At 39.9% G+C, this 27,771-nt stretch overlaps 1 protein-coding gene across 14 annotated transcripts in view; it reads left to right on the forward strand.

The window, feature by feature from the left end:
* DOCK3 (dedicator of cytokinesis 3) overlaps positions 1 to 27,771 on the forward strand; it is a 184,135-nt gene that overhangs the window by 73,404 nt on the left and 82,960 nt on the right. For all 14 annotated transcript variants that reach the window (XM_085590130.1, XM_085590132.1, XM_085590126.1 and 11 more), the window contains 5 exons: positions 2,041 to 2,082; positions 3,821 to 3,975; positions 18,866 to 18,947; positions 22,939 to 22,999; positions 25,019 to 25,166. In XM_085590130.1, coding sequence (XP_085446256.1) covers positions 2,041 to 2,082; positions 3,821 to 3,975; positions 18,866 to 18,947; positions 22,939 to 22,999; positions 25,019 to 25,166 — 488 coding nt within the window. The remainder of the gene's footprint in view (positions 1 to 2,040; positions 2,083 to 3,820; positions 3,976 to 18,865; positions 18,948 to 22,938; positions 23,000 to 25,018; positions 25,167 to 27,771) is intronic.

A 27,771-nucleotide genomic window follows, 5' to 3' on the forward strand; every position in this document is an offset into this window, starting at 1 on the left:
TAAATCCATGTTGGTTATTTTCAGTCACCCTCCCATCCAAGTACCCAAAAATGGCATGTACCCTCTGGGCACTTTTGCCTGGCCAGAGGCAAGGGCACATAAATTAACTCAGTCAGTGATTGCATTGTTATAACGTGGTCCTGAAGCATGAAAGCAGAGAGTTAGTCAAATCTAATCTTTTGATTGTGGATAAATTTAAAACTTGAGGTTTTTACCACTTATTGTCATAGATTTACCTCAGCATACGCTCTGTAAGCAGCAGTGTTTGCTGATAAATCTCTTCAGACCACCTCTCATATTTGTGTTGCCTGAGTGTCTCACTTTCTTACTTGGATTTGGATAATAATTTAATCAGAAGAAGTCGGGACGCCTTGAATAGCTTAAATAACTGGTCTTTTCTATGCCAGCTGATTCTGAGTGGTTGCAGGTGACAAAAAGATGAATAGGCAACTCAGCCAACTTGAAGGCTTTTAACATTCAGAAAATGATGCAATAGTTAGACAAATAGAGCTCAAGATCATTATTTTTCTACTGAGAGTGTCAAAGAGGACATTTTTATAACTGTGAATGTTAAGAGATGTCAAAATATGCCATTTAGACTCACAGAAATGTTTAGGTTGGAGGAGACCTTTGAGATCATTGACCTCAACCATTGCCCCAGCACTGCCAGGGCCCCACCATCCCCTGCCCCCAAGTGGCACAGCTCTACAGATCTTTTAAATCCAGGGGTGGGGACTCCACCACTGCCCTGTTCTGAGGCTCGACAACCTTTAGGTGACAAAATTTTGCCCAATAGCTGATCCAGTAGTGAGGGGCCCAAAACTGAACACAGGATTTGAGATGTGGCATCACCTGTGTCAAATACAGGGGTGTCCTTGGCCAGCTGGGCCCGCTGCTGCTGAGGGATTGAAAGTGGCTCAGTGAGCACTTCTGCCAGCTCCCCCAGTACCCAGCATCTCCTTGGTTTATTCTCATTGTGAAGAATATCTCTCCTTTTTTAGTAAAAAGTCTTTCTTGTGTTCTGTGTGAACACAACAGCGTTGTAGTTTAAGAGTATTGTCAAATACATTTTGTGGACAATCTTTTACTTTCACCTCTTTTGAAGCTTTATGTTTGTCAATAGATCTGCTAATTCTGATATAGTGTAAATGTTTGGTCAGAATAAGATGCTGGGTTTGTAATAGAGGGAGGGAGATGGGGCAAATGAAGAGAGTATTTAACAATGTGTGGCAGTGTCAATGTTAATATTTTAGTTTAAAATGCTAATATTAAGATGATGTGCAGGGAAAGGCATGGGAGAATCATTAATGATGGTTTTTTTAAAGCTCTCTGAAACCTTTTCAATTTAGATTAGTATTCAAATCTCCCTTTAGAGATTAAATGGCTTCAGTGAGTCTTGCAGTCCATTTTCTGATTATAACATCTCATTCTAGCATAAAAGGCTTTAAATACAGCATCATCCTCTGAGTTTTTAGGCATGTAGCTCTTTATACTGATTCTTCTTTACAGGTATTGGGCAGTTGAAATTGTGGAAGAGTCTTTAACCAATTTTCAGGATTTAATTTTTTTATTAGAGCAAAAAATTTTAATAATGCCTAAAATCAATTTTTTTTTCTAGATGCCTGTGATTTTTAACAAGTGCACCTTTCCACAGACAACATACCAGTAGATGAGGATTAGTGGTGAGGTGTCTTTCCATTTACCAGGAGAAGGCAGAGATTATACAGAATAATGAAATTTTCCAACACTGTAATAACATTTCTTTTTGAAATTCTGTCTAACTCGTGACAGCCATTTAAAAGCTAAGGTAAATATTCCCTGTAAATTCAAATTCTTAGGTAAAGAAACAGCTTAACTGAGGAAAAACCTGTAGGAAAGCAAGTGATCTTGTGAGTGATGATACACTGAAAAAAGGCATGAAAAGCTGGAATCATTTTGAAAGTCATATTTTAGAATTACTGTTCTAATGCTACATGAATATAATGTAAATATTTCTTACTTTCAAAAAGGTTTAAATTTTACTATTTTGTATCTCCACAGCATTTGTCAAGTAGACACAGTGTCCAGCAGAGCACATCACAGGTAAATACCATCCACATTTAATTTTTTTATTAAGTTCTTGGTAATGTAGGTAAAGGTATGATGGAGATTACTGGGTAAGTCCTTACCCACAGAACACTTCCTCAGAAGATTCCCAAGTATTTAAGTCACTAAGGTCCTTCTTCAAATTCCATTTAGGTCTCTTTTCCTTAGCTTGTAACTGTTGTTCTTAAGATACAATTGTGAGCGAGATCAAAAGCATCATTCTGCCCCTGTGACTCTTCTGTCTACCTGCTAACATGTGGCTTAGTGGCTTCTGTTTCACACATCCTTTCTGTACTGGTATAATCCAGTCCTGGTCATGGAATCTGGCTTTGATCTCTACAGAGATCTGTGCTTCCACGGGTACCTGTCTTTAAAGAATGAGGATTTCCTTGGATTCAATTTAAAGTCCAGAACAGAATTCTTTTTAAACCAGTACAAATCTGAATTGTAAGTCTGGAAATTTAAGATTTTTTTGGTTAGACTGTACCTGTCTATGCATTCAGAGGAGATGAGCATAGGGAATTTAGGATATTCATGCAATCCGTTTATTAAGATTAACATGAATGGATGTAAAGGGCTGTATAAACTGAAAGCATATATTTGGTTATAAGATTTTTTTTTTCCTTTGGCCACCCCAGCATTCACTGCTGTAAATAGGTCTTGATATGTTGAGCTAAAATGTAAACCTTTCTACAATTTGGCTTGATTGGTTGCTCATGTTATCAGCTCTTGTTAAGTTTTTTTATACCTGCAGGACAAATTGGCCTGGTTCTAAGCCATGGATTGTTTTTGAATAGAAAATGCCTTTAAGATTAAGTCCAGATGTTTCCCCAGCACTACCAAGGCCACCACTAAACTGTCCCTGAGTGCCACATCTTTTAAATGGTGACTCCACCACTTACTTCCCTGGGCAGCCTGTTCCAGTGCCTGACAACCCTTTCAGTGTTGAATTTTTCCCTAATATCCAATTTAAACCTCCCCAATACAACTTGTTCCTTGACAGAAGAGACCAAGCCTGGCTACAGCCTCCTCTCAGGGAGTGGGACAGGGAAATAAGGTCACTCCTGAGCCTCCTTTTCTCCAGGCTGAGTCCCCTCTGCTCCCTCAGCTGTTCCTCATCTGACTTGTGCTCCAGACCCTTCCCCAGCTCTGTTCCCTTCTCTGGAGAGGTTCCATCACCTCAGTTCTTCCTTGGAGTGAGTGGCTCAAACCCCAGGGTTTGAGGTGTGGCCTCAGCAGTGTCCAGTACAGGGGGACAATCACTGCCCTGGTCCTGGCTGGCTGCAGAAATGACCTCTGTAAGTGAATTGCAGCTGCTCAAATGAAATAATGTAACAAATGTTACTAATAGTGCTTTGAAGTCCATCTGCTTTAAATGGAAATCATAAGGACTCACTCCAGTACTGTCTTATAATTCATTTTCAGTTCCAGAATCAAAGCAAAATTTGAGAAATAGGATTGACTTGGTTTACTTGATAAAATCAGATTTCTAATGCATAAACCATTTGTTTTGTATCTACTTGGTTGTCACAGTTTCATCAGTCTATTCAAATTAGAAACGTTAAAAATAGAGGCAGAAACTTAATCTAGCACCTATCTCTGAGGCAAAATATATTTGAGATGAAACTCTTACTTGAGGGTGAGAGGAGAGCAGGATCTCTGTTAAAATGCTCAAGTTTGCCAGGTGTCCTTTCTTTGTGAGGAAGTGCCAATAGTTTTCCCTGGTTTGACTCAGGTGGACACCATCCGTCAGCGGCACGGGGAAGCCTGTCGGATGCCAGTGCCTCATCACTTCTTCCTCAGCCTGAAGAGCTTCACCTACAACACCATTGGAGAGGACACAGATGTCTTTTTTTCTTTGTATGATGTCCGGGAAGGCAAACAGATCAGGTAGGAATTTGTCAAGCAGCTAAAAAGCTTCCTAGGAAATGAGTTGTGAGCAGAGCAGATACATTGGAGATAAACACATGGTGTGTTCTTGTGGGCCAGCTGGAAGGACAGAGCTGGTAGATCATGAGTTGCTGGCCCTGCAATCCTTGGTGGGAATATCAGAAGTACTGGTCTTTGCATAGGAAATTTAGTGAAGCGTTAAAGGCACAGAATGGTTGACTTTTTTAGTTTTCTGACTTTGCCTCCAGACATTACAGAAGGTCTTGGTGTCTTGTAGCTTCCTCCTTAGGACTGTTGGTTAAGGAGCACAAATAATGACAGGGCTAGGCTGTGGGGCTGGTTTGAGAAGGGACTGCTGTGTGCCTCTGTAACTGTCCTCCACTGCTTTCCTTCCTGTCACAAAATAGGGGTTTTTTTTGGTCACTGTATTGGTCTCAACATAAACTCTTAACATTCATGCCTATGTCTGTGCTCTCAGTTTATTGAAATAATTGGTACCTGTGTTAGCAAACATGAGATGGGCTGGCTTTTTGTCTTACAAGCATGTGTTTTGAAAACATCAGAGTATGTAGGAGAGCATTGCAGCATTTATTTTGTGTCTTGGAAGTTTAGCAAATGCAGCTTGGGCTGATCTGAAGAACACCATGTTTGTGCAATGTTCTGGGTTTTGGTGAAAGTGTGTCCTGACAGTCATTTGCTGCTGTAGTCAAAACTCTCCTAGTTTTCAGCAATTAGATTTAGATTTGTTTTAAGGTGAGGGAAGAGCCACAGAATGTTCTATCCTGTCTTTGGAAGAAAGCTCAGAGTGAGAACAGTTTTGTAACTCTTCAGAGTACATCCCACTAAAAATTGTCTGTATCAGAAAGCTCTGATGACTTGATGGTATTTCCTGATATCCAGCTTAAACCTCCCCTGTCACATCTCCAGCCCCTCCCCACTCTCCCTGGGCACAGAGAGCAGAGATTGGTGCCCTCCCCTCCCCTGCCCCTCAGGAGGATGCTGAAGGCCCCAGTGAGGTCTCCCCTCAGTCTCCTCCAAGCTGAACAAACCAAGTGCCCTCAGCTGCTCCTCACAAGGCTTCTCCTCCAGACCCTTCCCATCTCTGCAGCTCTTTGGACACTCCAGTGGATGTAGTTTAGCATGTGCCTATGATTCCTCTCTTGAGAGAATTACCAGAAAATAGCTGTTAAGAGGGAAAGGTGAAAATGGAAAACTAAACAGAAAAAATACATCCAATTAGTTCCTACTGCAAAGCAGTAAAATATTAAATAATTCAGATGAGAAAAGCTGCCAGGAAGAGGAAGGGACAGGTGGACAAGCTGCTGCCACCAGAAATTGCTTTGAAAGGAGATGAATGGTCTTGGGCTGCAGTTTGTGTGTAAATGTTGGGTGGAGGGCCTTAAGGAAAGGGTTTTGCTAGTGGAAAAAAATGAAATAATAGTTATAATGAAAAAAAGCACAAAGAGTGGTTCAGGCAAATTTCAATATATATAGAGTAATGCTTTTTTTGTGCAAACAGTTGTTATTACTTAGCACTTTGTATTAAGCATCAGTGGTCTGCTATAGTGAAAACAGCATAATTTTTAAATTTTCTTACATCCCAAAGAATGCTGGGGAAGAAATGTGTAATGAGGCTGAGCTCTGTTTGGAGAAGAAACCAGGAAACAGACAAACACATTGCTACAAATTTAGAATGATGTTTTTATACCAACTTTAAAACATTTTCTTTCCTCTTGGGAAACAGTACATTAAGGTAAAAAACCCAAGCAAGGCTTCTGCACACTACCTTCTAAATGAAAGGGACAAATTGACTTCTGAAATGGTTTGGAGGTTGATAAATTTCTTACCCAAGCAGTTCAGCTGGAGGCTGAGTGGCTTTAGCATTACTGCCTTGGACATGTGCTGGATTGCAAACCTCCCTGAACCTGCTGGTGCCAAGAGTTATTTCCCAGGGAGGTTAAGTGAAGAATTGCTGAAGGTTCCAGTGTTTTTCAAGGGCTGAAGTAGCAGCATGCACCAGGTGTGGATTAGCAATCAGAAGGTTGGAGCAGCAGCTGAAATAACATTTGAGATGGTTCCCAGGTTCTGAATACAAAGATGTTCCTGTGTTTAATGGTTGTCAGCAAAGGAGGAGCAGACACAAAGGATGACAATGGGGAGCTATGGACAGCAGGAATAACAACACTGCCATCAGAGGGGTCACACCTAGAGGTAAACACGAGGAAAAAGTTACTTCATTTTCAGTCTGACAAATATAAGTAATGCTTGTAAAGTAAATAGAACTTGAAGGCTCAGATAAAAAAGGGATTTGTCTGTTTTACGGTATTTGTGATTTCTTTTTTTCTTGCATGTAAAATCCACTAGTCTAGCAACTTTATGACTCATCTTTAGTATCTCAGTTTGTTTGCTGAGTGGAAGTTACTAGAAAATTATGTGACAATTGATCTACTTTGGATTATAGCCAGTAATTATACCCCATTGTGAAATATACCTTGGGATGAATGATCATGGTGTGATTGAGTTGAAAGTAACATCAAGAAGGCAACAAAGAAAATGTTACTGTAAAGATGGTGAACTCAGTAAGGAAGGTGTCAGTAAAGATCAAATAGAGATAGGTAAACTGATATGGAGAAAAGACCTTTGAGAGTTGTCTGTTTCTGACTGATACTGTTGAGGAGCACAAAAGCAAATTGTTTCAGTATGAAGGAAAGATTAAATATATGGGGACGACAAAAAGCCTGTGTCGTGATCTGTAGGTAGTATAAAAAAGGACAGATGAAATTGCACAAACAGGGATGGGAAGAGACAGAAACTTGTGGAAAAAAATACAACTACCAAATGGCATCAAGGACAAAAAACCAAAAGAATAATTCTATAATGCTTTACCAGCAAAAAAGCTTTTTTTTTTTTTTGCAAAATCAAGAAATAACTGAACAGATTAAAGGGGACATTAAGCCATGAGCAGATGTTTCCAAGATAGCTAGAGTATTTAATAGCTGTTTTGCCTCAATCTCCTTAAGAAGGTCAGCTGCAATCCGATGACAAATGTGAAAAGTTGTGGAACAAATAAACTACTTGTTAGCACTAAGAGGCTAACAAGATGGTAAGTAAAAGTCAACATAGATTTGTCAGGCACAAATCACATCAGAGCCAACTAATTTTGTTCTGTTATATGGGAATGTATCTCCTGCCTCAACAGAAGAGAAGTATTAAACTTGATAGAATAAAGAGATGCAGTCTGGATGAAACTACTCTAAGGGAGCTGGAAACTGGTAGACAAAAGGATTCAGAATGTTATTTGTGATAGAAGGATTCAACAGATAAGAGATATATTTACATTTCTTGACATGTTTAGCATGATTTTGGTGAGTGAAAATAAATTAAATCCAGTAAAGCAGTGAGGTTTAGATACCTATATAATAACTATTTTTCCTGGGAAAATGCATGGAATTATGCATAGCTTAGAAAAATTACACATTCAGAAGTATGACAGCAGGATTTTTTCTGAAAATAAGCTTGTTAAGTCCATTCCAGCTGTCATAGCATCCCAGAATGGTTTGGGTTGAAGGGACCTAAAAGGCCATCTCGTTCCACCCCCTACCATGGGCAGGACACCTTCCACTGTCCCAGGCTGCTCCAAGCCCTGTCCAGCCTGGGCTTGGGCACTCCCAGGGATCCAGGATTTCTCTGGGCAGCCTCTGCCAGGGCCTCCCCACCCACACAAGGGTGAATTTATTTCTGATATCTCATCCAAATCCACTCTCAGTGTAAAGCCATTCCCCCTTGTTCTCTCACTCCAGCCCTTGTAAAGTGTCTCTCTCCATCTTTCCTGTAGGCTCCCTTCAAGTTCTGGGAGGGGCAGTTAGCTTCCCCTGAAGCCTTCTCTTTTCCAGGCTGAGCAATCCCAATTCTCTCAGCCTAATGAGTATGGAAAAGGATAAATACATTTCCTTTTTTTTTTTCTTTATAACGTTTATTTAAACATGTGAATGTTTTTCATTCTGCTTGCATCTTCAACCAGTTACCCTATTTTGCACACCACTGGGATTTAAAATTTTCTTGTCATCTAGAAATATCCTTAATTATGGAGACCGAATAGAACAAAAGAGAAACTCTGATGTGATTGAATTTGAAGATCTGGGGGCCTTAGCAGTAATTATGCATGGGAGATGGTGTTGTGCATATTTCTGCTGGTAACTCCTCCACCTGCCTCCTCCTACTTACTGAGCCTTTGCCATTCCCATTATAGCAACGACCTCGTCGTGACTGGGGGTTTGGATGTGCTCAGTGCCTGTGGTGATGTTCATGGGAGTGACTGAGGAAGTCCACGTGGGCATTTCTCATACAGAAGGTGTTCAAACCCTTTGTTCAGAGACCAGGTGTTCTCTTCAGTGTCTGTTTTAAATATCTGCCATGTCTTTGGGGTGAGACAGGATTGTAAACACTGCAACATAGGCTAGGAATTTGGTTGAGAAACATCTATTTTAGTGTTAAAATTTAAAAGCAGTAGCCAAAATGAGAAAAAATATAAGCTTGCTCTTTAAAGCTCTTGCTAATAGGTGATACAGAAAGATGTTTTTTGTGGAAATGTTCTCAGTTTGTGGGTGGATGATGGGGAGAATGTGAGCAGTACAGTCTGTCCCAAGTCTTGTCTTAAGGATTTAGCACCATTGACAAAGCAGTTCTTGGGAGAGAAACATGGTTTGGAAATATAATTATGGACTGAAAAAACACCCAGGGTCTACAGCAGGATAGTTGGACTCAGCTGCTCAAAAGTCATCTGACATGAAATCATCTGCCCCTGTTTTTCAAGGCTGAGTCAAATGTTCAGTGGCAAATGTTAGGCTGTTAGTATTGCTCTGCAGAGGTGATGGAGATCATGATTTCGTATTTGTAACTCGTCTCTAGATCTTGAATAATTTTTCAACCAAATTATTTTCCGTTATAAAACTCAGCAGACAAGCATGTAAATAGTTCAAGAGACTAAAGGGTTAAAAATATTAGCGAATATTGTTATCAATTTAAATGTGTCCTTGTAAACAAGTAAACTTCTGGGGCACGACCAAACTGGATTTGGTTTAACCAGTGTGTGAGTGTTGGAAGCTCTCTCGAGTAGCTACTCATTTGTATAACCTGGTCCTGTAGAAGTCCCCATACTGCACTTGAGTGGCCAGGGGAGGATGTAAAAAGAAAATGTTTGTGCCAGTGTTTAGATAGAGTAGAATGAAATGCACCACTTGGAAACACCAGATTTAGAAATTATGAATTTGTAGGGAATTTGATTTTCATTCTTTCTGTAGTAGGAGTTTCTGAGACACAGTATTCCTGGTTCAGACGTCAGAATACAAAATCTGTATCAAGCTGCTGAAGGTTACCTTGACAAATTTGACAGGAATCCCTCATCTCTGTTTGTATTTGTTGATGGCCATTAGCTCCATGGTTCTCATCATCATTTAGTCTTTTTTTTTTCCCTTTTCTTTTTTAACTATCAATAGGAATGTATATCAGCTGCTAAAAATTGTTAGCAGGAACAGTGTAGCTAAAATTACAATGTGCTTACACATGCCATCTTGAATAATTTTCCTGTAGCACTTGCTAATTGCAGACAATTGCCACTCTCAGGAGCTTTCATTTCAAACACTGAGCCAACATGTGAAATGCAATGGCAAATTTCCCACAAGTCCTGTCTGAGAAGGGGTTTGAGTCCTGTCAAAGCTCTGATGTGCAGGATGAGCATCCTTAGTGCAGGAACACCTGTACAGAGCAGCCCTACCTGCCCACATCAGGCTGTAGAAATTGTACACGTTCTGGACACCAGACTCTGCTTGGGCAGAGGGAGGTTTGGCAGCTGGGAGTGGAGAGAGAGGCAGGTGAAATAAAAAAGAGTAAGACAGGCATTAGCCAGAAAAAGGAAAGGAGGGTCACTGGTAGATAAATATGGTTGAAGTTGAATAGCTGAAAGAGAAATTGTTAATTGACGTGGAAGGATCCGCAGTAAAAACTGTGTCAAAGCAGCCTGACTGCATTCTCTCCCAGGTTATGGGACTGACCTGAAGATCCTTTTTCTGCATTGTTTCTCTCTCAAGTAATGGCTCTGGGAGGGCTGGGACAATGTGTGGGCATTTATCCCCAGTTAATTGCTTTAAAATATTATCATGTTCCTTTATTGCCAATTGCTATGTAAGGAAGTAGAAAATTGTATTTTACTTTTATTGTGCAATATGTACTAAATTTTCCTTTTGTTATGTTTTTAATAGCATAGCTATTTTAAAATAGAAAAGTTATCTCATTCACTGTCAGTATAATGATTTGTCTTCTGGGAAAAAATAACTTTGTATCACTCTGAATTATTTCTTTATTATTCAGAAAATTTCCTTAGGGATTAACCTTACCAACTAATGAGTTTTTTCCTTCTGCTTAGTCATGAAAAAACCCATCTTTATATTTTTACCTGTCTTTTAGCAATCGGATCTGTTGGGATAGCTAATCCTCCATCAGCTCCTCCTGTACTTCAGTTTGCTGTGGCTTTAGTATTTCAAGGGGACTATTCTTCTGAGTTTTGTGCAATAGATAATTCATAACAATAGTAATGGGAGCAGCACGACCTTTTCATCCTGCTCAAGGTGAACTTCCTCAAAAGCTAAGCAAGCATTAAGAAATATTGCTATCCACAGCAATGGCCTTGTTCTGGTCACAGCAGTGACCATGGAAAATCTGTGTGTCTGAAGTCTGCTACAGACAGACAGCTGGGACAAAGAGCCTTTCTGGTAGAATACAGAACTTCTGAAAAACACAAGTTTTGTCATCACTGTAGACAAAACCTGTGGAATATTTTATAAGGTTTTTTGGTGGGTAGGTTTTTAGAATAGGACACAGGAGAAGTGATGCATCTTCATTTTCTGTATTGGTTGCTTCAGCTGACTTTCATTCCCTGGGTCTCTCTATGGAATCTGCATTTGCTTGGTTTTCCTATTCTCTGTTTTGTTAATAGTGTATGCAAAAGAAACTGCTACTGTCTGGATTTGTGTATGAAAGTTGCTGTAAGAGATGCAAGTGGTGTTATTAAATATGTTAATTGTTTTCTATAAAATTACTATATTTCATATGGAATTATTAATATATGTAGCTATTCCAAAGCAGGAGCTTTTTCAAATATCCATCTTATTTTGTATCTCTCACCACCACCATCCTCCTTATCCCACAAGTGGGTTTTTTGTTTTTTGGTTTTTTTGGTGGGGGATCAAGTATGATGTATAAATAGGCAGGGAAGTTGAGTTTTCTACAGGGTTATTTTGATTTTTTAGTTGTTAACAGGAAGAACTCAATGAGTTGCAAGCATTGGAACTTCTTCCCTTTTCCTGCTCAGGAGGAATTGACAATGTCTCATGAACACAAACAACTGGAAGAAATTCTGCTCACTTGAGGGGCATTGGGGAAATATGTGTTGTTTAAATGTGTAAGTGAGCTCAGAGAAAGCACTTCCAAGTAATTTTCTGTCTGTAGGAAGGCTCAGTGGATGGAATCCTCTCGTGCTTGAGCTCTTTCTGTGGGGAAATTCCCCTCAAAAGCCAGGTCTGTGTTCCTGACAGAAATCGTCATGTGCAAAGCTCTTGTAGAGTAGGAATTAAATGTGACAACTGCTGTATCAGACCTCAGAACCATTAGCTTCTCCCAGGGTAGATAGAGATGATGATAAAATCCTTATTCTACAAAATATCTGTAATCCAAAGTTAGCAGTCTTCCCTGCAAAGCTTTCCTCACTTGCCACCTGGCAGGGTCAGTCTGCCTTGCCTTCCATTGGTTAAAATCACCATCACTGGGGAATTGCACTGGATGACTGAAGTCTCTCTCTCTTTTTTTTTTATCTTTTTTTTTTTATCTTTTTTTAATTGAAGACTTTTCTAATTGACAGAATTTCATTTTAGAAGCAAAAATATGTACCTTTCATGATGGAAATAACAGAAAAATCCTCATGATGGTGTCAAATGTTCAAGTGTGACAGAGTCATGAGAAGCCAAGGAGAATGTAATTGGTGCTTAGCTCCCTTTCCCCTGCAAGCCTCAATAACACTTTAACATTGTGGTGGTTTTCCCTTGAATGTGGCAAGAGAAATGACAGGTAGTTATTTTCACTATTTTCTGTTTCCATGGAAACACAGTGTTTGCAGTAACAGTCTTACTGTAAGCTCTGTAATCCTCCCCTGGGGCTTCTCGCCAATGTGGTAATTTAATAATTCATGAGCATTAAGCCTGAATTTGCTAGGAACCAAACTGTGTTGCTTGGAGCCATTTTCTCAGGGCCAGATTCATTTCCCTCACAGATTCAGTGTTCTTTTCTCTAGGATGTCTTTATAAAATACACTCCATAAACCAAAGCAGTGTACTGTGCCTCAGTTGTTTGTGAAAGCGGGGTTATTGCAGAACTGCTGGATAAGACAGCTCAGGAAAGAACTCTCCTGCCTCCCCCAACAAAAGAAAAGGGGAGAAACTAAACACACTCTGTGAGCACTTGCCTGAAAAGGAAGATTGTTAAACAGTCCCTGAGTCACTGTTGAGCAAACTGAAAGTTTGGCAGGGGTGATGCTCCTGTCCCGGGGCTCGGCAGTGACCGCTGTTGGTGATGGATTGCTCACACACTGCTGGCATCTGGGACATGCTGTTGGTTTACACTGGAAGTGGGAATTGAGTTCTTCACAGACATGAGTCCATTCTGTGCATATGCTCCAGCTTCCTGTCACACTCACACTGAGAATGGAGACTCATTCTGTGGAGCTCTGGGAGACTTTGTTATTGGGTCAGTCTTACAGCAGCTGTAAGGACCTAGATTTTTTTTCCCAAGAGGGTGAGCAAAAATTAGCAACTCTAAGAGATAATCATGATGAACAGAAAATAAACTTGAAAAGCTTTTTCAGAGGATATTACTACTGCTTAAATAATCTTTCAAGAGTAAAAACCAATTATTTTTCACAATGGGAAATTACTAAAATGTCAATATAGATGCATGCTTTCTTCATGAACATGAGACCATGCTCATGAAATAAAGTTCAGAAGGCCTAAAGTGAGACTCTTAGAAACCTTTTAGAAAGTTCCTTCAGGATGTTTTCAAAAGCATCAGGCTGCAGTGCTGTCCTGATGTGACCATTTCAGTCACTGACTGTGGTAATGTTCTTGCAGTTGACAAACTCAAGAGATTTGAACAAGTTTCCAAATTCCAATTTCCAGTTTGGCCAATGGAATGAAAATAAAAGTCTATTTTTTTCTTGTTTGAAGTTGTGCAAGCAAATATGAGAAGCATCAGTGGTTATCATTAATTGTATTGCAGGGTGCAGCACAAATGGAAAGCCAGGACAGTAGAGCCTGATTTTCCCTCAGCCTTCAAATAGGATGGTGGGGAGCAGTAATTGCTTTCTGGAAAACTGGTTAATGCTACTCTCCTGGGGCTTTAAAACTTCTGCTCTGCTGGGTCAATGTACTTCCTCTTTGCTACAGGAACAGCTTCCCAAGCTAATTCATGCAAATATTAGCTTGACCAAACTGTATGGCTTTGAGACTGTAGTTCATTTTTCTCTCCCCATTCCCACCAAGCCCCAGGGATCTCTTTCATGGTATTTCTCTCCCAACTTAATTCATGTTTTGAAACGAGCTCTTTTTTTGCAGCTTTAAGAAAATGCTTTGATCCTATACCAGTATTTCCTCACATAATTCCATTCATCTGGTCAACATATTGTCCTTGTAGAGCTTGTACACACACGGGCAGGAAGAGTGCAGTGTTTGATGCACTTTGGAAGTAAACTTCCTGAAATGTGGTGTGCACAAGACTGGGATATTTTGAAGGGAATTGTTGGCAAGGTTTAATTGCCATAGAGTGACCAGCTCATCCCAAGCACTCTCCTGGATGGCCTATGTGGAGCTTTTCTTGAGATTCGTCTGGGACAAAATATGCTGCTTTTCCAGTAGCATCTTCAAATGTTTATGGTGCTCATATGCCAACTCAAATGTTAGTCTAGAATTATTGTCAGGCATGTTAGGGTTAACATTCTTTAAAGAAAAGGCTAGAGATTTTTCAGGTAGGAGGGCAGAGGAAAAATGAAATACTATCGTGCTTATAATTTATTTTTTAACCAGTAGGAGTGAACTGTCCTAGGCAAGTGTTTGTAGCTTATTCCTGCAAACTTCTGCCTTCTGTGGCAGCATATTTAGATTTTTGTTCCCGAGTATGTATATTGCATGCAGGCAAGGTTTTACATGATACTAAAAGTGTCAGAAAGAAACCTGGAGAGACACCAAGAGAAGATCAAAGTCTAAAATACAAGTTATTATATGATCTTTTCCACTACCACGTTACCCCTTCCATGAGCACTTCTATGTGTGTCATGGACCAATACATATTTTTAGAATACCTATCTTCTTCGAAGGGGTTGGCCATATGCTAAATTCTGAAAACCCAATTAAATACAAGTTTTGATAAAGAACTGAGGTGTTTTTAATAATATTGGGGGTTTTCAGTGTTCCCCTGCTTTTCTCTGGAAATAACAAGCACTGAGGAGAATAAGAAAAATTAGGGAGCATTTGTATATTTGTACCTTTTCCCTTTCAGTGACAATTTGGAATGGAGAGGGTGAAGAAGGTTTTGTTTCTGAGAAAAATAGCTACTGGACCATTATTTAAGGCAAGGGAAGGGTATGAGATGTGAGGTTTCTGCCTAAGGAGATTGAAGCCCTAATGTGCTGCTGTCCCTGTGTCAGAAAACCAATCTCCTATACTTTGTTATAGATTTAATTTTTTTAGTCCATGTTCTTTATTGTCAGTCTCCAATTCAAAAGAAAATTGGTCTGCAGCCTCTCTGCAGACCTCCACAACTTGGGCATTATGCATCTATTAATGCTGTACCTACATTCCCAAATTGATGCTCAGTCAGGATTTTTGCCTTGAAACTCCCCCAGTAATGAAAGGTGCCCATGAATGAATACAGGGCGCTCACCAGTCCAGCCCAAGCTCTTTGCCAGCTCTTTCCTTTTGTTGTCATCTTCACACATTGTGCAAAGAACATCCCAAACAAACCTCAGTAACAAAAACTCCCTGGGGGCACAGTGCCACTCCTGCTCACCCACCAGTAAATTTTGTCCCTGTTTTTACCCCCTTCATCATGCTGAAAATGTAATATCCCAAACCAGTGATGTCTTCCTTCCTTTCTGCAGAGTTCAGTATGGTTCTGTTTTTCAGTCACTTTGGGTAAGCCAAGAAATGAGACACTACACTCCTTTCATTTTTCTCCTTTTCAAATGAACGAACAAGAAGCTGTTTGGCTTTGCTTGTCAGAGCAGTGGTTCTTATATTTGAGTAGCTGTAGCAATTACTAATCATGAGAGTGATTGTAAACCCTGGCTTAGTGCTGCACAAGAGGTGGTTTCACTATGATGTGAATTAGCACAGGAGGAGATGCTGCAATTAGAGTAATTGGAGCTTACTTATAGCATATAGGAGGGAAAGGAATAAATAAGCTTTTGTTTAAGATACTGCTTCTTATGTAGCACGTCTTGGGTCTGAGCTCAGCAGGGTAAAATGTTAATTTTTTTCTCTGATTTGATGCCTTTATCTCCAATTTTATGCAAATTAACTGATTTTAGTGGATATTCAGAATAGTTGAAAACTTCTATTGGGTTGTTGGCTTGGGTTGTGGGTGTCCTGAGGGTTGTTTTGGTTTTGGGCAGCAGTAGGATTAAGGAGTCAGATTGCATCTCAGTACCTCCCGTACTTCATTTCCACCACATTTGTTAGTTATAACTGCTGGGGTTTTAATTAATTTCCACATGGAGTTTGTTCAGATTTGATATGTCAGTTTTACTAAACTGGACTTACTGTTGCCTAGATTCTGTGCGTGTTCTCATCCTTCTGCAGAAGATAAACTTGAGGAAAAGACACACTGGAGACTCAACTTTTCCCAAGGACATAGCTCTTAAAAGAAGAAATTAAGATACTGAATTCCCATTAAGTTTCTTGACCCTAAATGTATGTATTTTTGTCTAAAAACAGACCTGCAGTGATAGATGAAGGCAGTGGATTTTCAGGTCATTGGAAACAGGGTTATTCTTCCAGATTTGCTTTGACATAGAAATAAATTTGTAGTTGTAAAATGGGAAGCAGCTGACTAACTAGTTCATTATGTGGGTCACCAGTGTAAAAAAGGTTCCAGTCCTATTCCAGGGACCCTGACAGTATCAGCACCACTGAGACCTTAGTAGAATAATAACAGAACAGCAGAATAGTAGTAAACTGTTCTTGATCAGTAGTGATATCAAAGATTAGAGGAATGCTGGAGATGAGAAACAAACCCACAAGTTTAGGAGAAGTGATGTGCAAGGAAAAGAGGGAGAACTGGAGCTGGCTTGGTCCTTTGGGGTGGCCTCTTGGCACTGCTGCCCTGTCACTCTCTGCCTCCTGTCCTTGGATCTGCTTTGGCCAAATGCCTCTTCCTGTCCCACAGTTCTCAAATGCTGCAGTTGACTCAGAGTTCCTTTAATTATTAATTCACACAAGCTCAAGAGGACTCAAGGGAGGACTGGAAATTAAAGGAAGGAATGTAAAGGTTGTTACTACAGTGGTGCTGTAATAAGGGAACAGGTGATCAATAGGCAGGTGAGAGAGGTGGTGGCTGCTTCATTTCTTGAAAAGCACTGGAATAGGGGGACAGGAACCAGATTTTCTCCATGGCTTTAACAAGGAAAAGATGAATTGCAAATTTTAAAGATTTCCACTTATTAATGGAGGAAAACCATGTAAGAGACCATCAAGTGAATCTCCAGAATATCCCTCTTTGGGTGCTTTAAAAGCACACTAAGCATTCTTTTGTTAATGAATGAAATCCATACAGGCAGCTCAGCTCAAAGACTTGGCAGCCCCTTCCCTGCCATTGTCCGAGGGACAGTCTGCATAGAATTTTGTAGCACACAATATTGCATTCAGCTCCTGTATGAAAATGAAATGCTCATTGGAGCTGAAGTAATAATTAAAAAGAAACCTAAAAAATCACTGTTTTGAAAGTTCAAGACTACATCTTACTGGAAATTTAAAATGCAATATGTAACATTGATTTATGTGTTAGGTAGATAGAAGTAGCTGTGAAGATGTAATGTTGTTGTAATGTTACTGTCAGCATAATATTGTTAAGTTCCAGTATTGTCCTGCTCTCCACTTAACACATCACAAAATTACTGAAAGAATGGATTTTACCATGTCATTAAAGCACTTGGTAAAATGTTCTTAGTTTGCTGACATCTTGAAAGAATCATCAAATATCTGTTTCTTATGGATTTCTTTGTGGCATTTCAGCAGTCTCTGAGGTTATAAGCATTGATAGCAAATTAATTAAAATTATAACTGAATGGGGTTGTGGGTTACATGGAGATTGGAGCCATAGTGAGTGACAGGGAGAGTGAAACAGAGAGGGATGATCTGGATTGCTGAGCATCATTTACTTACATAAATTATCATGCAAAGGTGTATAATGAGATGTATGGGTCATGCTTGAGAATTAAGGACCATTTCAACAAAAGTAATAATTCTGAAAATATATCAGTGTTTATAATGGACAGGTCATATGAACTCACAGCATAAAGCTGTGTGGAAGGGCCAAGAGGTGATGTCTGATAAATCACAGGCTGAGCAGGAGTGGCTTCACCAGTCTGGAACCCCCAGGTGTGTGTGTATTTATGGTGCAGGTGCTCTCAGTACCAGACTGTTACAATTTTACAGCTTTAGAACTCTTCCTGAAATGCTGTTGAAAAAATGTCACAGTGAGTGAGTTCTACAAAGTTACTCCAGCACTTTTTCTTGGATTTTTTAACAGTGTTAAATTGCTTATTTGTATGTGGGGATATATTGCTATCCCTGTGCTGCAAGAAACAAGTTTCTCTAAAGGGCTCTTTAATGCAAAAGGGTGACAAAAAGCAGTGGCTGTGCACTGAAATCAGGCATTTCCCTTGGCCCATGTGCTTTAACAGCAGGGATGAGTGGCCCTTGGAGCAAGCTGCCAAAAGAGGTAGTGTGGACACTGTGCTTTCATTTTCTTCAGGCCAATGGTGGATAATATGCTGGCAGATGTATCAAATGAAGGTCACTGGAGTTGATGCAGTTGTACTGGATAGGAGTGAAAGGATCTGTGATTATTGGAAGATTTAATGATTAAATTGCTCTCTTTATTTCTGTGAAAATCTAGGATGAAAACTGTGGTCAATCAGTCAGTCTTAGGGGACTGTTGCACACCAGGGGAAAAATGCTCATCAAACTTACTTTTACACATAAATTCTTGTCTTAAGAAGTAATATGAACATCCACATCTTACCATGCATTGAGAGTATTGTTCATTTTGCAGTCTGGCTAAATGTGCTGGTTTTATTCATCAAAGGGCTGCTTAATTTGATTGGTAAGAGTTATATCAATTGAATCTTAATGTATTTGAATTAGTGTCTTGCTTCTAGAAATGCTCTATGTTGAAGGAGATTGCTTAATTGGTATTCTTGTAACTTTTAGTGTTGAGTGGATTTTAATGAACTCAGATTTACCAAAGGCAGTGTACCCCTCAGTAAGTTTGTCTTAGCCTTTGCCTGGAGGAGTTGTAATGTGTACAGGTTCTGTGCTTCTTATGTTCACATTATTTTAATGTTATTGCATCATGAATATGCATCAACACAGTGTTTTCACATGCAGACTACTTACTATTAGAAATCTGTGCTATTCCATGTAATTTTGTATAGACCAGTGAATACTGTTTTATAGACTTTGAAATTATAGCAACCACTGCATCTTTTTTTAATGAAACCCAAATCTATCTGTATTTTGCTGTTGAAGTATATACAGGAAAAGCTGATTGCATTTTTACTATTGTTTTACAGTGAGAGGTTCATGGTGAGGTTAAACAAGAACGGAGGCCCCAGGAATCCGGAGAAGATCGATCGAATGTGTGCGCTTTTCACAGTACGTGTCTGTTCCCTTTCTTCTCCCCTCACAGGAGTGGGGTTGGAGGTTTCCTGGGGGGGAGGACACCCAGTCCTTTCTCTCCAATATAATCAGTAGAAGAGAAATAATTTCTAAGTTTTGTTATGATTTTGACTAAACATTAACATAGAAAGGGAAGGTACTGCTAAATTATTTTTATGGCTAAGTGAATATTTTGAAGTACTTGAATTTGTTCCTGCAGATAGTGTGAAATTTTGAATATTTCCATTGGATATGCTGTGCTCTTTGATAACAGAGCATAGGAATAGGCTGTGATGGCCTGAACATGGAACAAAGCACTTTTTTCTGAATGAAAATCAGACTAGTGTTTTCCCATGTCCTGTCCCTACGTGCCCTTGTCAGAAGTCACTTCTGCGCTGGTCTTCAGTTGTGTTTAAAATTCCCTCAGAATCAGGTGTCAGACCATCATTTTATCTGCTACTAATTCTCAGAAAGAATATGAAAATCTAGAGACACTGAAACTTAACAGCTCCTCACAGAATAACTGTAAGGAATCTCAGATCCCAAGTGTGATAAACACCTTCCATCATGACTCACCTTTAGTTAGTCCACATGCTGGAAGCTCTGTAGCAGAAGTATTTTTACCTTCAGTGAAGAAGAAAAATGGCAGAGCTTTGGTTCTGGCAGTGACATTCTCTGAGGTCAGGCAAGGCTGGACACTGAACCAGGCATGGTCCTCAGCACCACTCCCTTCTCTCCATTAAGAAGGCAGCAGAATTCCTCCTCTTAGGGAACAGAACAGATCTAGGTGTAAGGATGCTCTGTTCTGTCTCCATCAGGATCTGAGAGATGCAGTCCAAAAGTAGCACTGACCTGGGTGTTGACATCAGTAGCAATTCTGGTTTTGGTACCATCAGTGAGGTGCTGCCAGCTGAATAACCATCAGTAAGGTGTCAGTGTAGTCCAAGAGCAGGCAGCCCTGGGATTGCAGGCATTTGCCAGTGCAGCTCAAATCCTGACCAGAGATACCTCCCGAGCCCCCTTTCTTATTACTATGCAAAAATACCAAAGCTGTTGCAGTCTCAGCTCTCCAGGGTGCTCAGACTCTGTCACTGGCTGGTGGAGGTGCTTAGACTCTTGCTCATCTGCTATAGAATGTGTATTCTACATAACAAGAATTATAATGAATGCATACTCTATGTAACAGGAATTCTAATTGGAAAAATTATCTGTGCAAAAGATCTTACACTTCTAAAACAGTATTTTTTATCAATGTGTTCAAAGCACTTTCTAAAGTGTGTAGTAAAAGAGCAATAAATATTTGCTTTTTTGAATAACCATTTTATCTGATAATGGTTCTATCTTATAATAATTTCTTAATTATGAAATGCTTCTAAGATAAGATAGTTCTGTGATTTTCAGGTCTTCTTCCAAGCTCGTGTTCATCTTGACTTTAAATCTATTTATTCATTTCCTTGCCCTCCCTCACCACACCATAGTATCTTTGTAAAACTCTCATCTTTCCCCAAGGCAAGCAGCCCAAATCTTAGATAAGTCAAGGGATCCCTGTCTTTTCCTGCTATCTGTTACTTCTAAGGGTTCAGCTGTCTCCTTGTGTAAGATATCAAAACTACCCAGGCTTGGGTTTTACATCTGCTGTCATATCATAGCAAAGGTGAGAAACTGCTTGCTCTGGAGATCAAAGCTCACTGAAGCAAACCTCAGCCTGTGCACGTGTTAGAAGAATTCCTGGGTCTGAATTAAAACGTAACTACACTGTATAAGGTTGTTATTTTTGTTAAATACCTTATTCTCTGTGGCCTATGAGGTTGGCAGCTGAATTAAAGAGCTTATTACTGGCAGACAGGTATCTTTGATTCCAGTGGTTTGGGGGTTGTTGTGATGGTGTTTGGATTTTCTAACACACAAGCAGACCTTTCTAAAAACCAGCATTATAAAGAACTAACCATTGTTGTGGAGTAACTCTCTTCCATACCCAATATAGGTGGGAAAATTTAGGGGTTATTTTCTAAAAAGCCATTCAGTTAGAATTATAATAAAATTATGTTGTGTATTAGTCAGTATCATTTAGGAAGCTCAGAAGGATGTGGGAGATACCCACCCTGTGGATGCAGCCCTAAGAATAACCAGTAAATGTGTTTTATCCTTTCCTGGTCCTAGGAGATGTACATGGATTCTCTGCAGACGAATTATCTGAAAACTTCCTCACAGGGGTTGGGGCTTTTGATTGTTTGGTCCATGTCATAGTAAAAATTTCTTGCCTTGTAAAAAGGCTGTGCTGTACAAACTGAAAAGCAAGGCCATCTGGGCCCACATTTTTTGTCTTTTGCCTGTGACACTATATTTGTGAAATTGGAAAAGCAACTAAAGTGTGAACCCATCAATATGTTCATGCCCTGCCAGTTTCTGGTGTTCTGACAGCTGCCCTTTGAAAAAATAGTTCTTTAAATTGCTGTTAATTAGAACTGGTAATCTGATGGTATAATAAAATTCCCCCTGTCAAAGCACAGATATTTCCAGGAATCTATTGCTCTCTAGAGCATTAATTATTACCTCCAAGTTTTTTTTGGTTTTTGAAAAGTCTTGTCAGGCATTTCTGAGATTAAAACTATGTCAAATCCCTTTAAATGTGGAACTTATGTCTCCAAGACATGCAAGATAAAGACTACCATATGTTACCCTGGTGTGTTGGTGATGGAGAAAGCCTAGAAAGTGTGTTCCCTTCTTGGTGCAGCAGTGCATGTTGCTCAAAATCGAGCCTGAGGAGGAAATGCTAAGGATGGTTTATGTAGCTTCATTTTCTGGCTCTGGAGAGACAGATCTGCTGGTTAGCAGCATCCCAAACAGTGGTTCTGCAGCTCCCTGCATATTCTGCCCTGGGAAATACAGGGCTGCTTTTAGAGAGCAAGGAGGTACAGCCATGAATTTATTACTTGCCTGCTGTAATGTAGCAATGTAACACAATTGGGAAGGGATTGAAACTTCTTAGGATTAATTCCCTTTATGCCTAGTTCTGAGTCACTGTGCCAGCTTTTATTGTGCTGTGTGGCACCGTAGTCTGCAGTTGCATTGCCATCAAAATCTCACTGGTTAAGGTTTGGGTTGTCAAGTCACATGAGAGATTTTTGTGTGATTTAAGGTTCATGGTTTAGCTTTCAGCAAAATGCAGGTTTTAATTCTAAATTGGTTCAGATTAGGGCTGACAGATCTTAGATGTTCGCAGTTTAAATTTCTTCCTCTCTTTATATAAAAATATAATTATTTCCTTTTACAGTGGTTATAATACCATGTAGTTGAGGAGCTTTTTAAAGAAAACCAAGAGATTTTATCTGAATCAGAGACAGCTCCAGTTAATTTTTGTGTAAGTAGTACCTGACAGTGAGATGACAGCCCTCAGTAGAGAGAGGCAGCAGCTGTTGCTGGTAGAGCTCAAGGGGCCTTTTTGCATCCGTCTAAAACAGGGATGAATATTCTCTCGGTACACAATATCTGTTTAAAGTCTTGTCTGGGAGGTGAGTGGCATAGGGAAAACTGGTTTTTAGGAAGAAATGTTTCTTAGACCTTTCCTATAACTAAAAAAAAAAAAAAAAAAGGCAGGAGAAATGTCTCAGATGTTGCTGTTTGTTTATGAAGTTATCAGTGAAAAGTACAACATACCAAAGAAATTGCAATTAGGGTGGCTTCTGACATGTGAATGCAAAATGCTGCAGAAATGAGTTATTGGAAAGTATCCTATGTGTATTTTGTTCATTTATTTCTTTATTTTTAAATTATTTTCAGAGTCAATAACACTTATATGTCTTCATTAACTTCAGCTTTCCTTTTGCTCTTCTGTAGGTTCTCCTTTTCCTGTTGTCTGGTTGTTCATGAAGCTTATTTTGAAAAGTCTTGGCCTGCTTTTCTGTAACATGGGATTTCAGAGGTTTCATCCACATTTATAGTTGCAGGCACTTACATTGGAATGTCTCTGTTTTTTCTAATCTTTCAGGATCTCAGCAGCAAGGACATGAAGAGGGATTTGTACATAGTTGCCCACGTAATCCGAATAGGTACAGTATGATTTAGTACTTGAAATATATGTAACAAACACGGGTCTTAGAGCATTTTTAAATGTATGCTTTAATTAGCTGACTTTATAATGATTTATGCATTTAGAAAACTCAGTCACAGACTGATTGACATTCAGACCATATGGAGCTAAGTGTTAGAAAGTTACTGATGACTGTTTAACAGAGATTTTGTTTTTCTGAGTCTGAAACAGAATTTTTGATTAAACACCAAATCTATAGGAGAGGGACAAAGTAAAAAGGCTTTTTGTTTAATGCTTAAAAATTTAAAATGAGATCTTTATACTGTTGGTATAGCTGGGTTACAGGGCAGGACATCAGCATGTCTGACCATCCACATTGAATAAATCAGAGACTGTTAGACAAATATATGTCAAAATTTGTTTGCTGATGTAGGAGTCTGTGGTGCAAGTACATATTTTACCTGTGTTAAGTATAATTTATTTTAAATATTAGGCCTAAAATGTTAACAGTGTAGGAGCAGCGGAGACAGTTTCCTCAGCTGTGTTATTGTAAAGTCAGAAATGCAGTGTCATTTGTGTGTTTCAGGTGACTGAACAATGGCCAGGCAGTGTTTGTAAGGAAAGGGTTTTTAAGCCTCTTGCCAACTCAGTCACTGCTCACACCCATTACCAGCCACAGGCACCTTTTCTTAAGTACAGCAGCTCTAAACAGAGCTTTGTGTGTTGTGCTGGGAATGGCAGTGTGCCTTCAGAGCCATGAATGTGTCAGAGAGGTCGGGGTTTCATTATCTGACTTCCCGTGTCATAAGAGGCTGCACGTCAGAATTGCTCTGTTACCACTTGAGGTGATAAATGAAGCCTGTAGAAAGATGCTGTATTAACCTTGATGCTAGGGCTGGACAAATTATTATGTGTAATGTTACAAGTTCACTTTGATTATCACAGTGATTTTTCTGGCCTTGGCATCTTTTGCTCTATTTAAAACTGCCTCAGTAATAGGACGTTAATCACCGAGCAGCTTTGTACCTCAGAATTTTCCTTCCTGTGCTCCAAGAAAGAACCATCCAAACACGATGAACAACCAATATATAATGTTACATGTATTATATACTATATATAATACATTCCCTTAAAGCAGTTGAATAAAATGAGAATTTGTGCAAACAGTGCACTCCAAGGAGGGAGCTCAGTGAATCTCTGGGTGGGTCAGACTGATGAGTACAGCCATATTCTTGGCTCATCCACAGAGGATTTGTAGTCAGCCCAGCTGGATGCAAATATGTGTCATGGAGCTGCAAATCAAAGCTGGCCAGACATGATGCTTTTCACTTTGCCCTTGGCTGTTTTTGGCTGAGTGAGGTGTAGGTTCAAATGGACCTCTGGGTTTGAAAAGTTTGAGTGAAAAGCTGTGGTGGGTCGACACTAGGTGCCTTCCAAGCCTCTCTGTCACTCCCCTCATCAACAGATTGGGGCTGGGGAGTAAATAAGATGGAAGAGAATTCATGGGTGATGATAAAGGCAGTCTGATAAAGCAAAGGCCATGAGCAGAAGCAAAGGAAAGCAAAAGATTTGTTCCCTACTTTCCATCAGCCATCAATGTCCAGTCACTTCCCAGGAAGCCAGGCTTCCATCTGTATAAAGCCAAACCTTGCAGTGACCAGTGTCCCCACTCCTCCTTTCCCTTTTGTTGCTGAGCAAATGTCACATGGTTTGGGACATCCCTTGGCCAGTGTGGGTCAGCTGTCCTAGCTGTGTCTCCTCCCAGACCTGTCCCCCAGGCTCCTGGAGAGGAGGATGCTGCAGGGGCAGCCCTGGTACTGTGCCAGTCCTGCCCAGCATCCCTGGGCTGGCACCAGCACCCCCCTGGGCACCAGCAGAGCCCGGCATGTGGGACTGGGACAAAACCAACTCCAGCTCCTCCAAAGCCAGGCAGGAGTGTCACCTGCAGCCTGCAGCTGAAAGTCCTGGGTGTAATGAGCACAGCAGGACCGATGTGGGTGTCTGTCCATCCCTGATGTGTGAGTTTCCCTCCTTGCAGGCCGCATGTTGCTCAATGACTCCAAGAAAGGGCCCCCCCATCTGCACTACCGGCGCCCCTACGGCTGCGCCGTGCTCAGCATCATGGATGTGCTCCAGTCCATCTCGGAAATCAAGGAGGAGAAGGACTTTGTGCTCAAAGTTTACACGTGAGTAACTCCTAGAAGGAAGTTTTTTGCTTCTTTAATATTCCAGCAGCTCATAGAAACTAATTAATATTACCACAGATGTTTCAGGTGTGTGAAATGCTTCAAAAGTTATTGAATACTGCTCAAATGTATGTGACTTGCAAAGCTGCTCTTTTATTAATGTGAATTATTTAAAATCTGCTGAGCTCAAACCCAAAGAAGTGTGCTGCATTTCATCTGATGAAGGGAATAATAACTCATGCCTCATCTGCTATTCCTCACCACTCATGGTAACCAACAAAAGAAGTAGAAAACAACCAAAGCCAACAGTGTGTGACCGAAATTCTCAAAACAATTCAACATTTTTTGAGCAGGAATCCATCTTCAGTTATTTGTGGTTTTGAACTTCAAACTAACATTCTTACTATGAAGTGTGCTCTCACAGTTGTAATAAAGAGGCCACAGACAAACTGTCTGGAGACTGCAGGGAATATTTAAATCCCTTGTCAATGAGGATAAATACTGGCAAAATCTGCTTTGCAGATGGGCTGAGGCACAGCTGACACTGCTTTGTGGTCTGTGGCCACTATTGAGAGTAATAAAATAATTTGGTGGGTTATGGAACTTCTTCATTCTTTGAGAAGTGCATTCAGCAGCAGAAAATGTGACCTTCAAGTGAAACTAAATGAAAAAATGTCTTTTACTGTTCTCTGAAGATTCCTGAATGTCTCTTCATGCATTAGAAATCTCTTAAGTCCAAACAAAAGTCTCTCAGAGTCAGCTCTTTCATTCTTCTTTTGCCAAAAGTTATGAAAACTGTAGCAAAAATGTCAAATTATAGGGGAGAAAATGGTCATCTTTCTTCTCTCTGTCAGTAGAATCTGGCCAGTCTTGGCCTTTTGTCACATTCAGTTTCAGCTTATCTCAGAGCAGTTCTATTGGCTTTGTAGATATGGTGTTAATGTATTGCAACTGCAACATTTTGAATGTTTACAGAAACGGAACATTCTGATTATTACATTTCTGTTTTGTTGCCCATTTAATGTTTCTTTAGCTTCTGAAAAATATAACAGAAAAAAACTTGTTGAAACATTGGACTTTGTCAGTGGAGTCACAGCCCTTTAGAGCAACCCAAAGTCTTGGTACAGTGATGGAATAAAAATCACAGGATACAGAGCTTGCCTTTTCGTCCTGCTACTCTGCAGTGTTCTGGTAACGTGGATTCCCTTCACAGCCCCCAGAGCACCAACATTCTCTGCCCAAATTCCTCAGCAGATTTGCACCAGTTGTTCCTCATGTGGGGAGGGACAGCCCCTGGCTGAATTCAGCTCTGTAATCAGATGTTTGTAATTCTTTATCACTATTCTCACTCTCCTGGGCTGCTGTAAGGCTTGTACATCATTTTTTTATGTTGCTGCTGTTTGCAGTGTTCTCTGTATACCTCCAGCAGAAATATTCAGGGGGGAACATGGATATATCTGAGGGGCACCAGCTCATTCCCTTTGCAGCTTTGATAGCTGTTGGTCTTTCATGACAGAGTTGTCACAGGTGCATCTTCTCCTTTATCTAACTTGCCTTTTCCTGTTTGTTGGCTACAATTGAAATGACAGGGTTTTGTCCTTTGGAAGTTTAAAGTTGAATATGAGTGCTTTAACAGCCCTGAACTGATTTTCTTACCTGCTGCTCTCATTTTGATTACTGTTAAAATGCCTCAGGCCAGCTCCAAACATCATAAAGATGAAGTAAGGAGAGAGGTGTATTTGTATTTTTCAAGAAGCAGTAAAAAGCATTCCTTCTATACACTATGTGGCTAAAGCTTACAGCCGCAACAAATGAGGCAGCTAGAAGAGCCTTTTCACAGGGAGAAGCTGGAAAAAAATTGAAAATTGAAAACCTAACAAAGGCTGAAACAAATACATGGTCTGTAAATGGAGACTTCTGAAATCCACAAGGGAATGGTTATGGGAGGGGAAAAAAAAATCAATTTACTTGGCAGTCTTTCTCAGCTTGCCTTATGATTGTTAAAGATTTATGTCTGAAAAATATTTTTTCTCACAATTGAGATTTTTCTCTTTGTTAATCCCAGTCATGTTAAAATCTCCCTAAGAGGATAGAGTACCACAGCTGTAGTTATAAGCTCATTATGCAAAAGCATAAAGGTTTACTTTTATTATTCTTTTTAATATATATGTAAAATAATTTAAAAGTGAGATGGAAGTTAAATTCAGTCCCTTTTTTCTGAAATGACTTAATATTTTATATTAATTTTTATCTTTAATGAAATTTTTTGCTCATTGAACATTACTCTTTGTATTAATTTTACAATTCCCCTGAAAACTTCATGCATTTCTCTTTCATACTCACTTTTTTTTCTGGGCTTTTTTTTCTGTCCTGTTTTCTTTCAATTTTTTTTCCTTTTTCTCCAGCCCTAGATCTTGAAATTCTTACCCATCAATGCCTGAATGCCTTTCCCTTTTGCTGTTCCATTGTTACTGTTTGCCCAGCTGGACAAGAGCTCACATCCCACTGCTGTCCCCAGCTGCTGACACCGGGGGCTGCTGTGGGATGGAAAACATTCCAAATGTGCATTTGCTGCTCAACCAGCCAGCCTCAAAGGTGAAGGATG

This window comes from Lonchura striata, chromosome 12, assembly GCF_050655825.1.
Source record: "Lonchura striata isolate lonStrDom1 chromosome 12, ASM5065582v1, whole genome shotgun sequence".
NCBI lineage: Eukaryota > Metazoa > Chordata > Aves > Passeriformes > Estrildidae > Lonchura > Lonchura striata.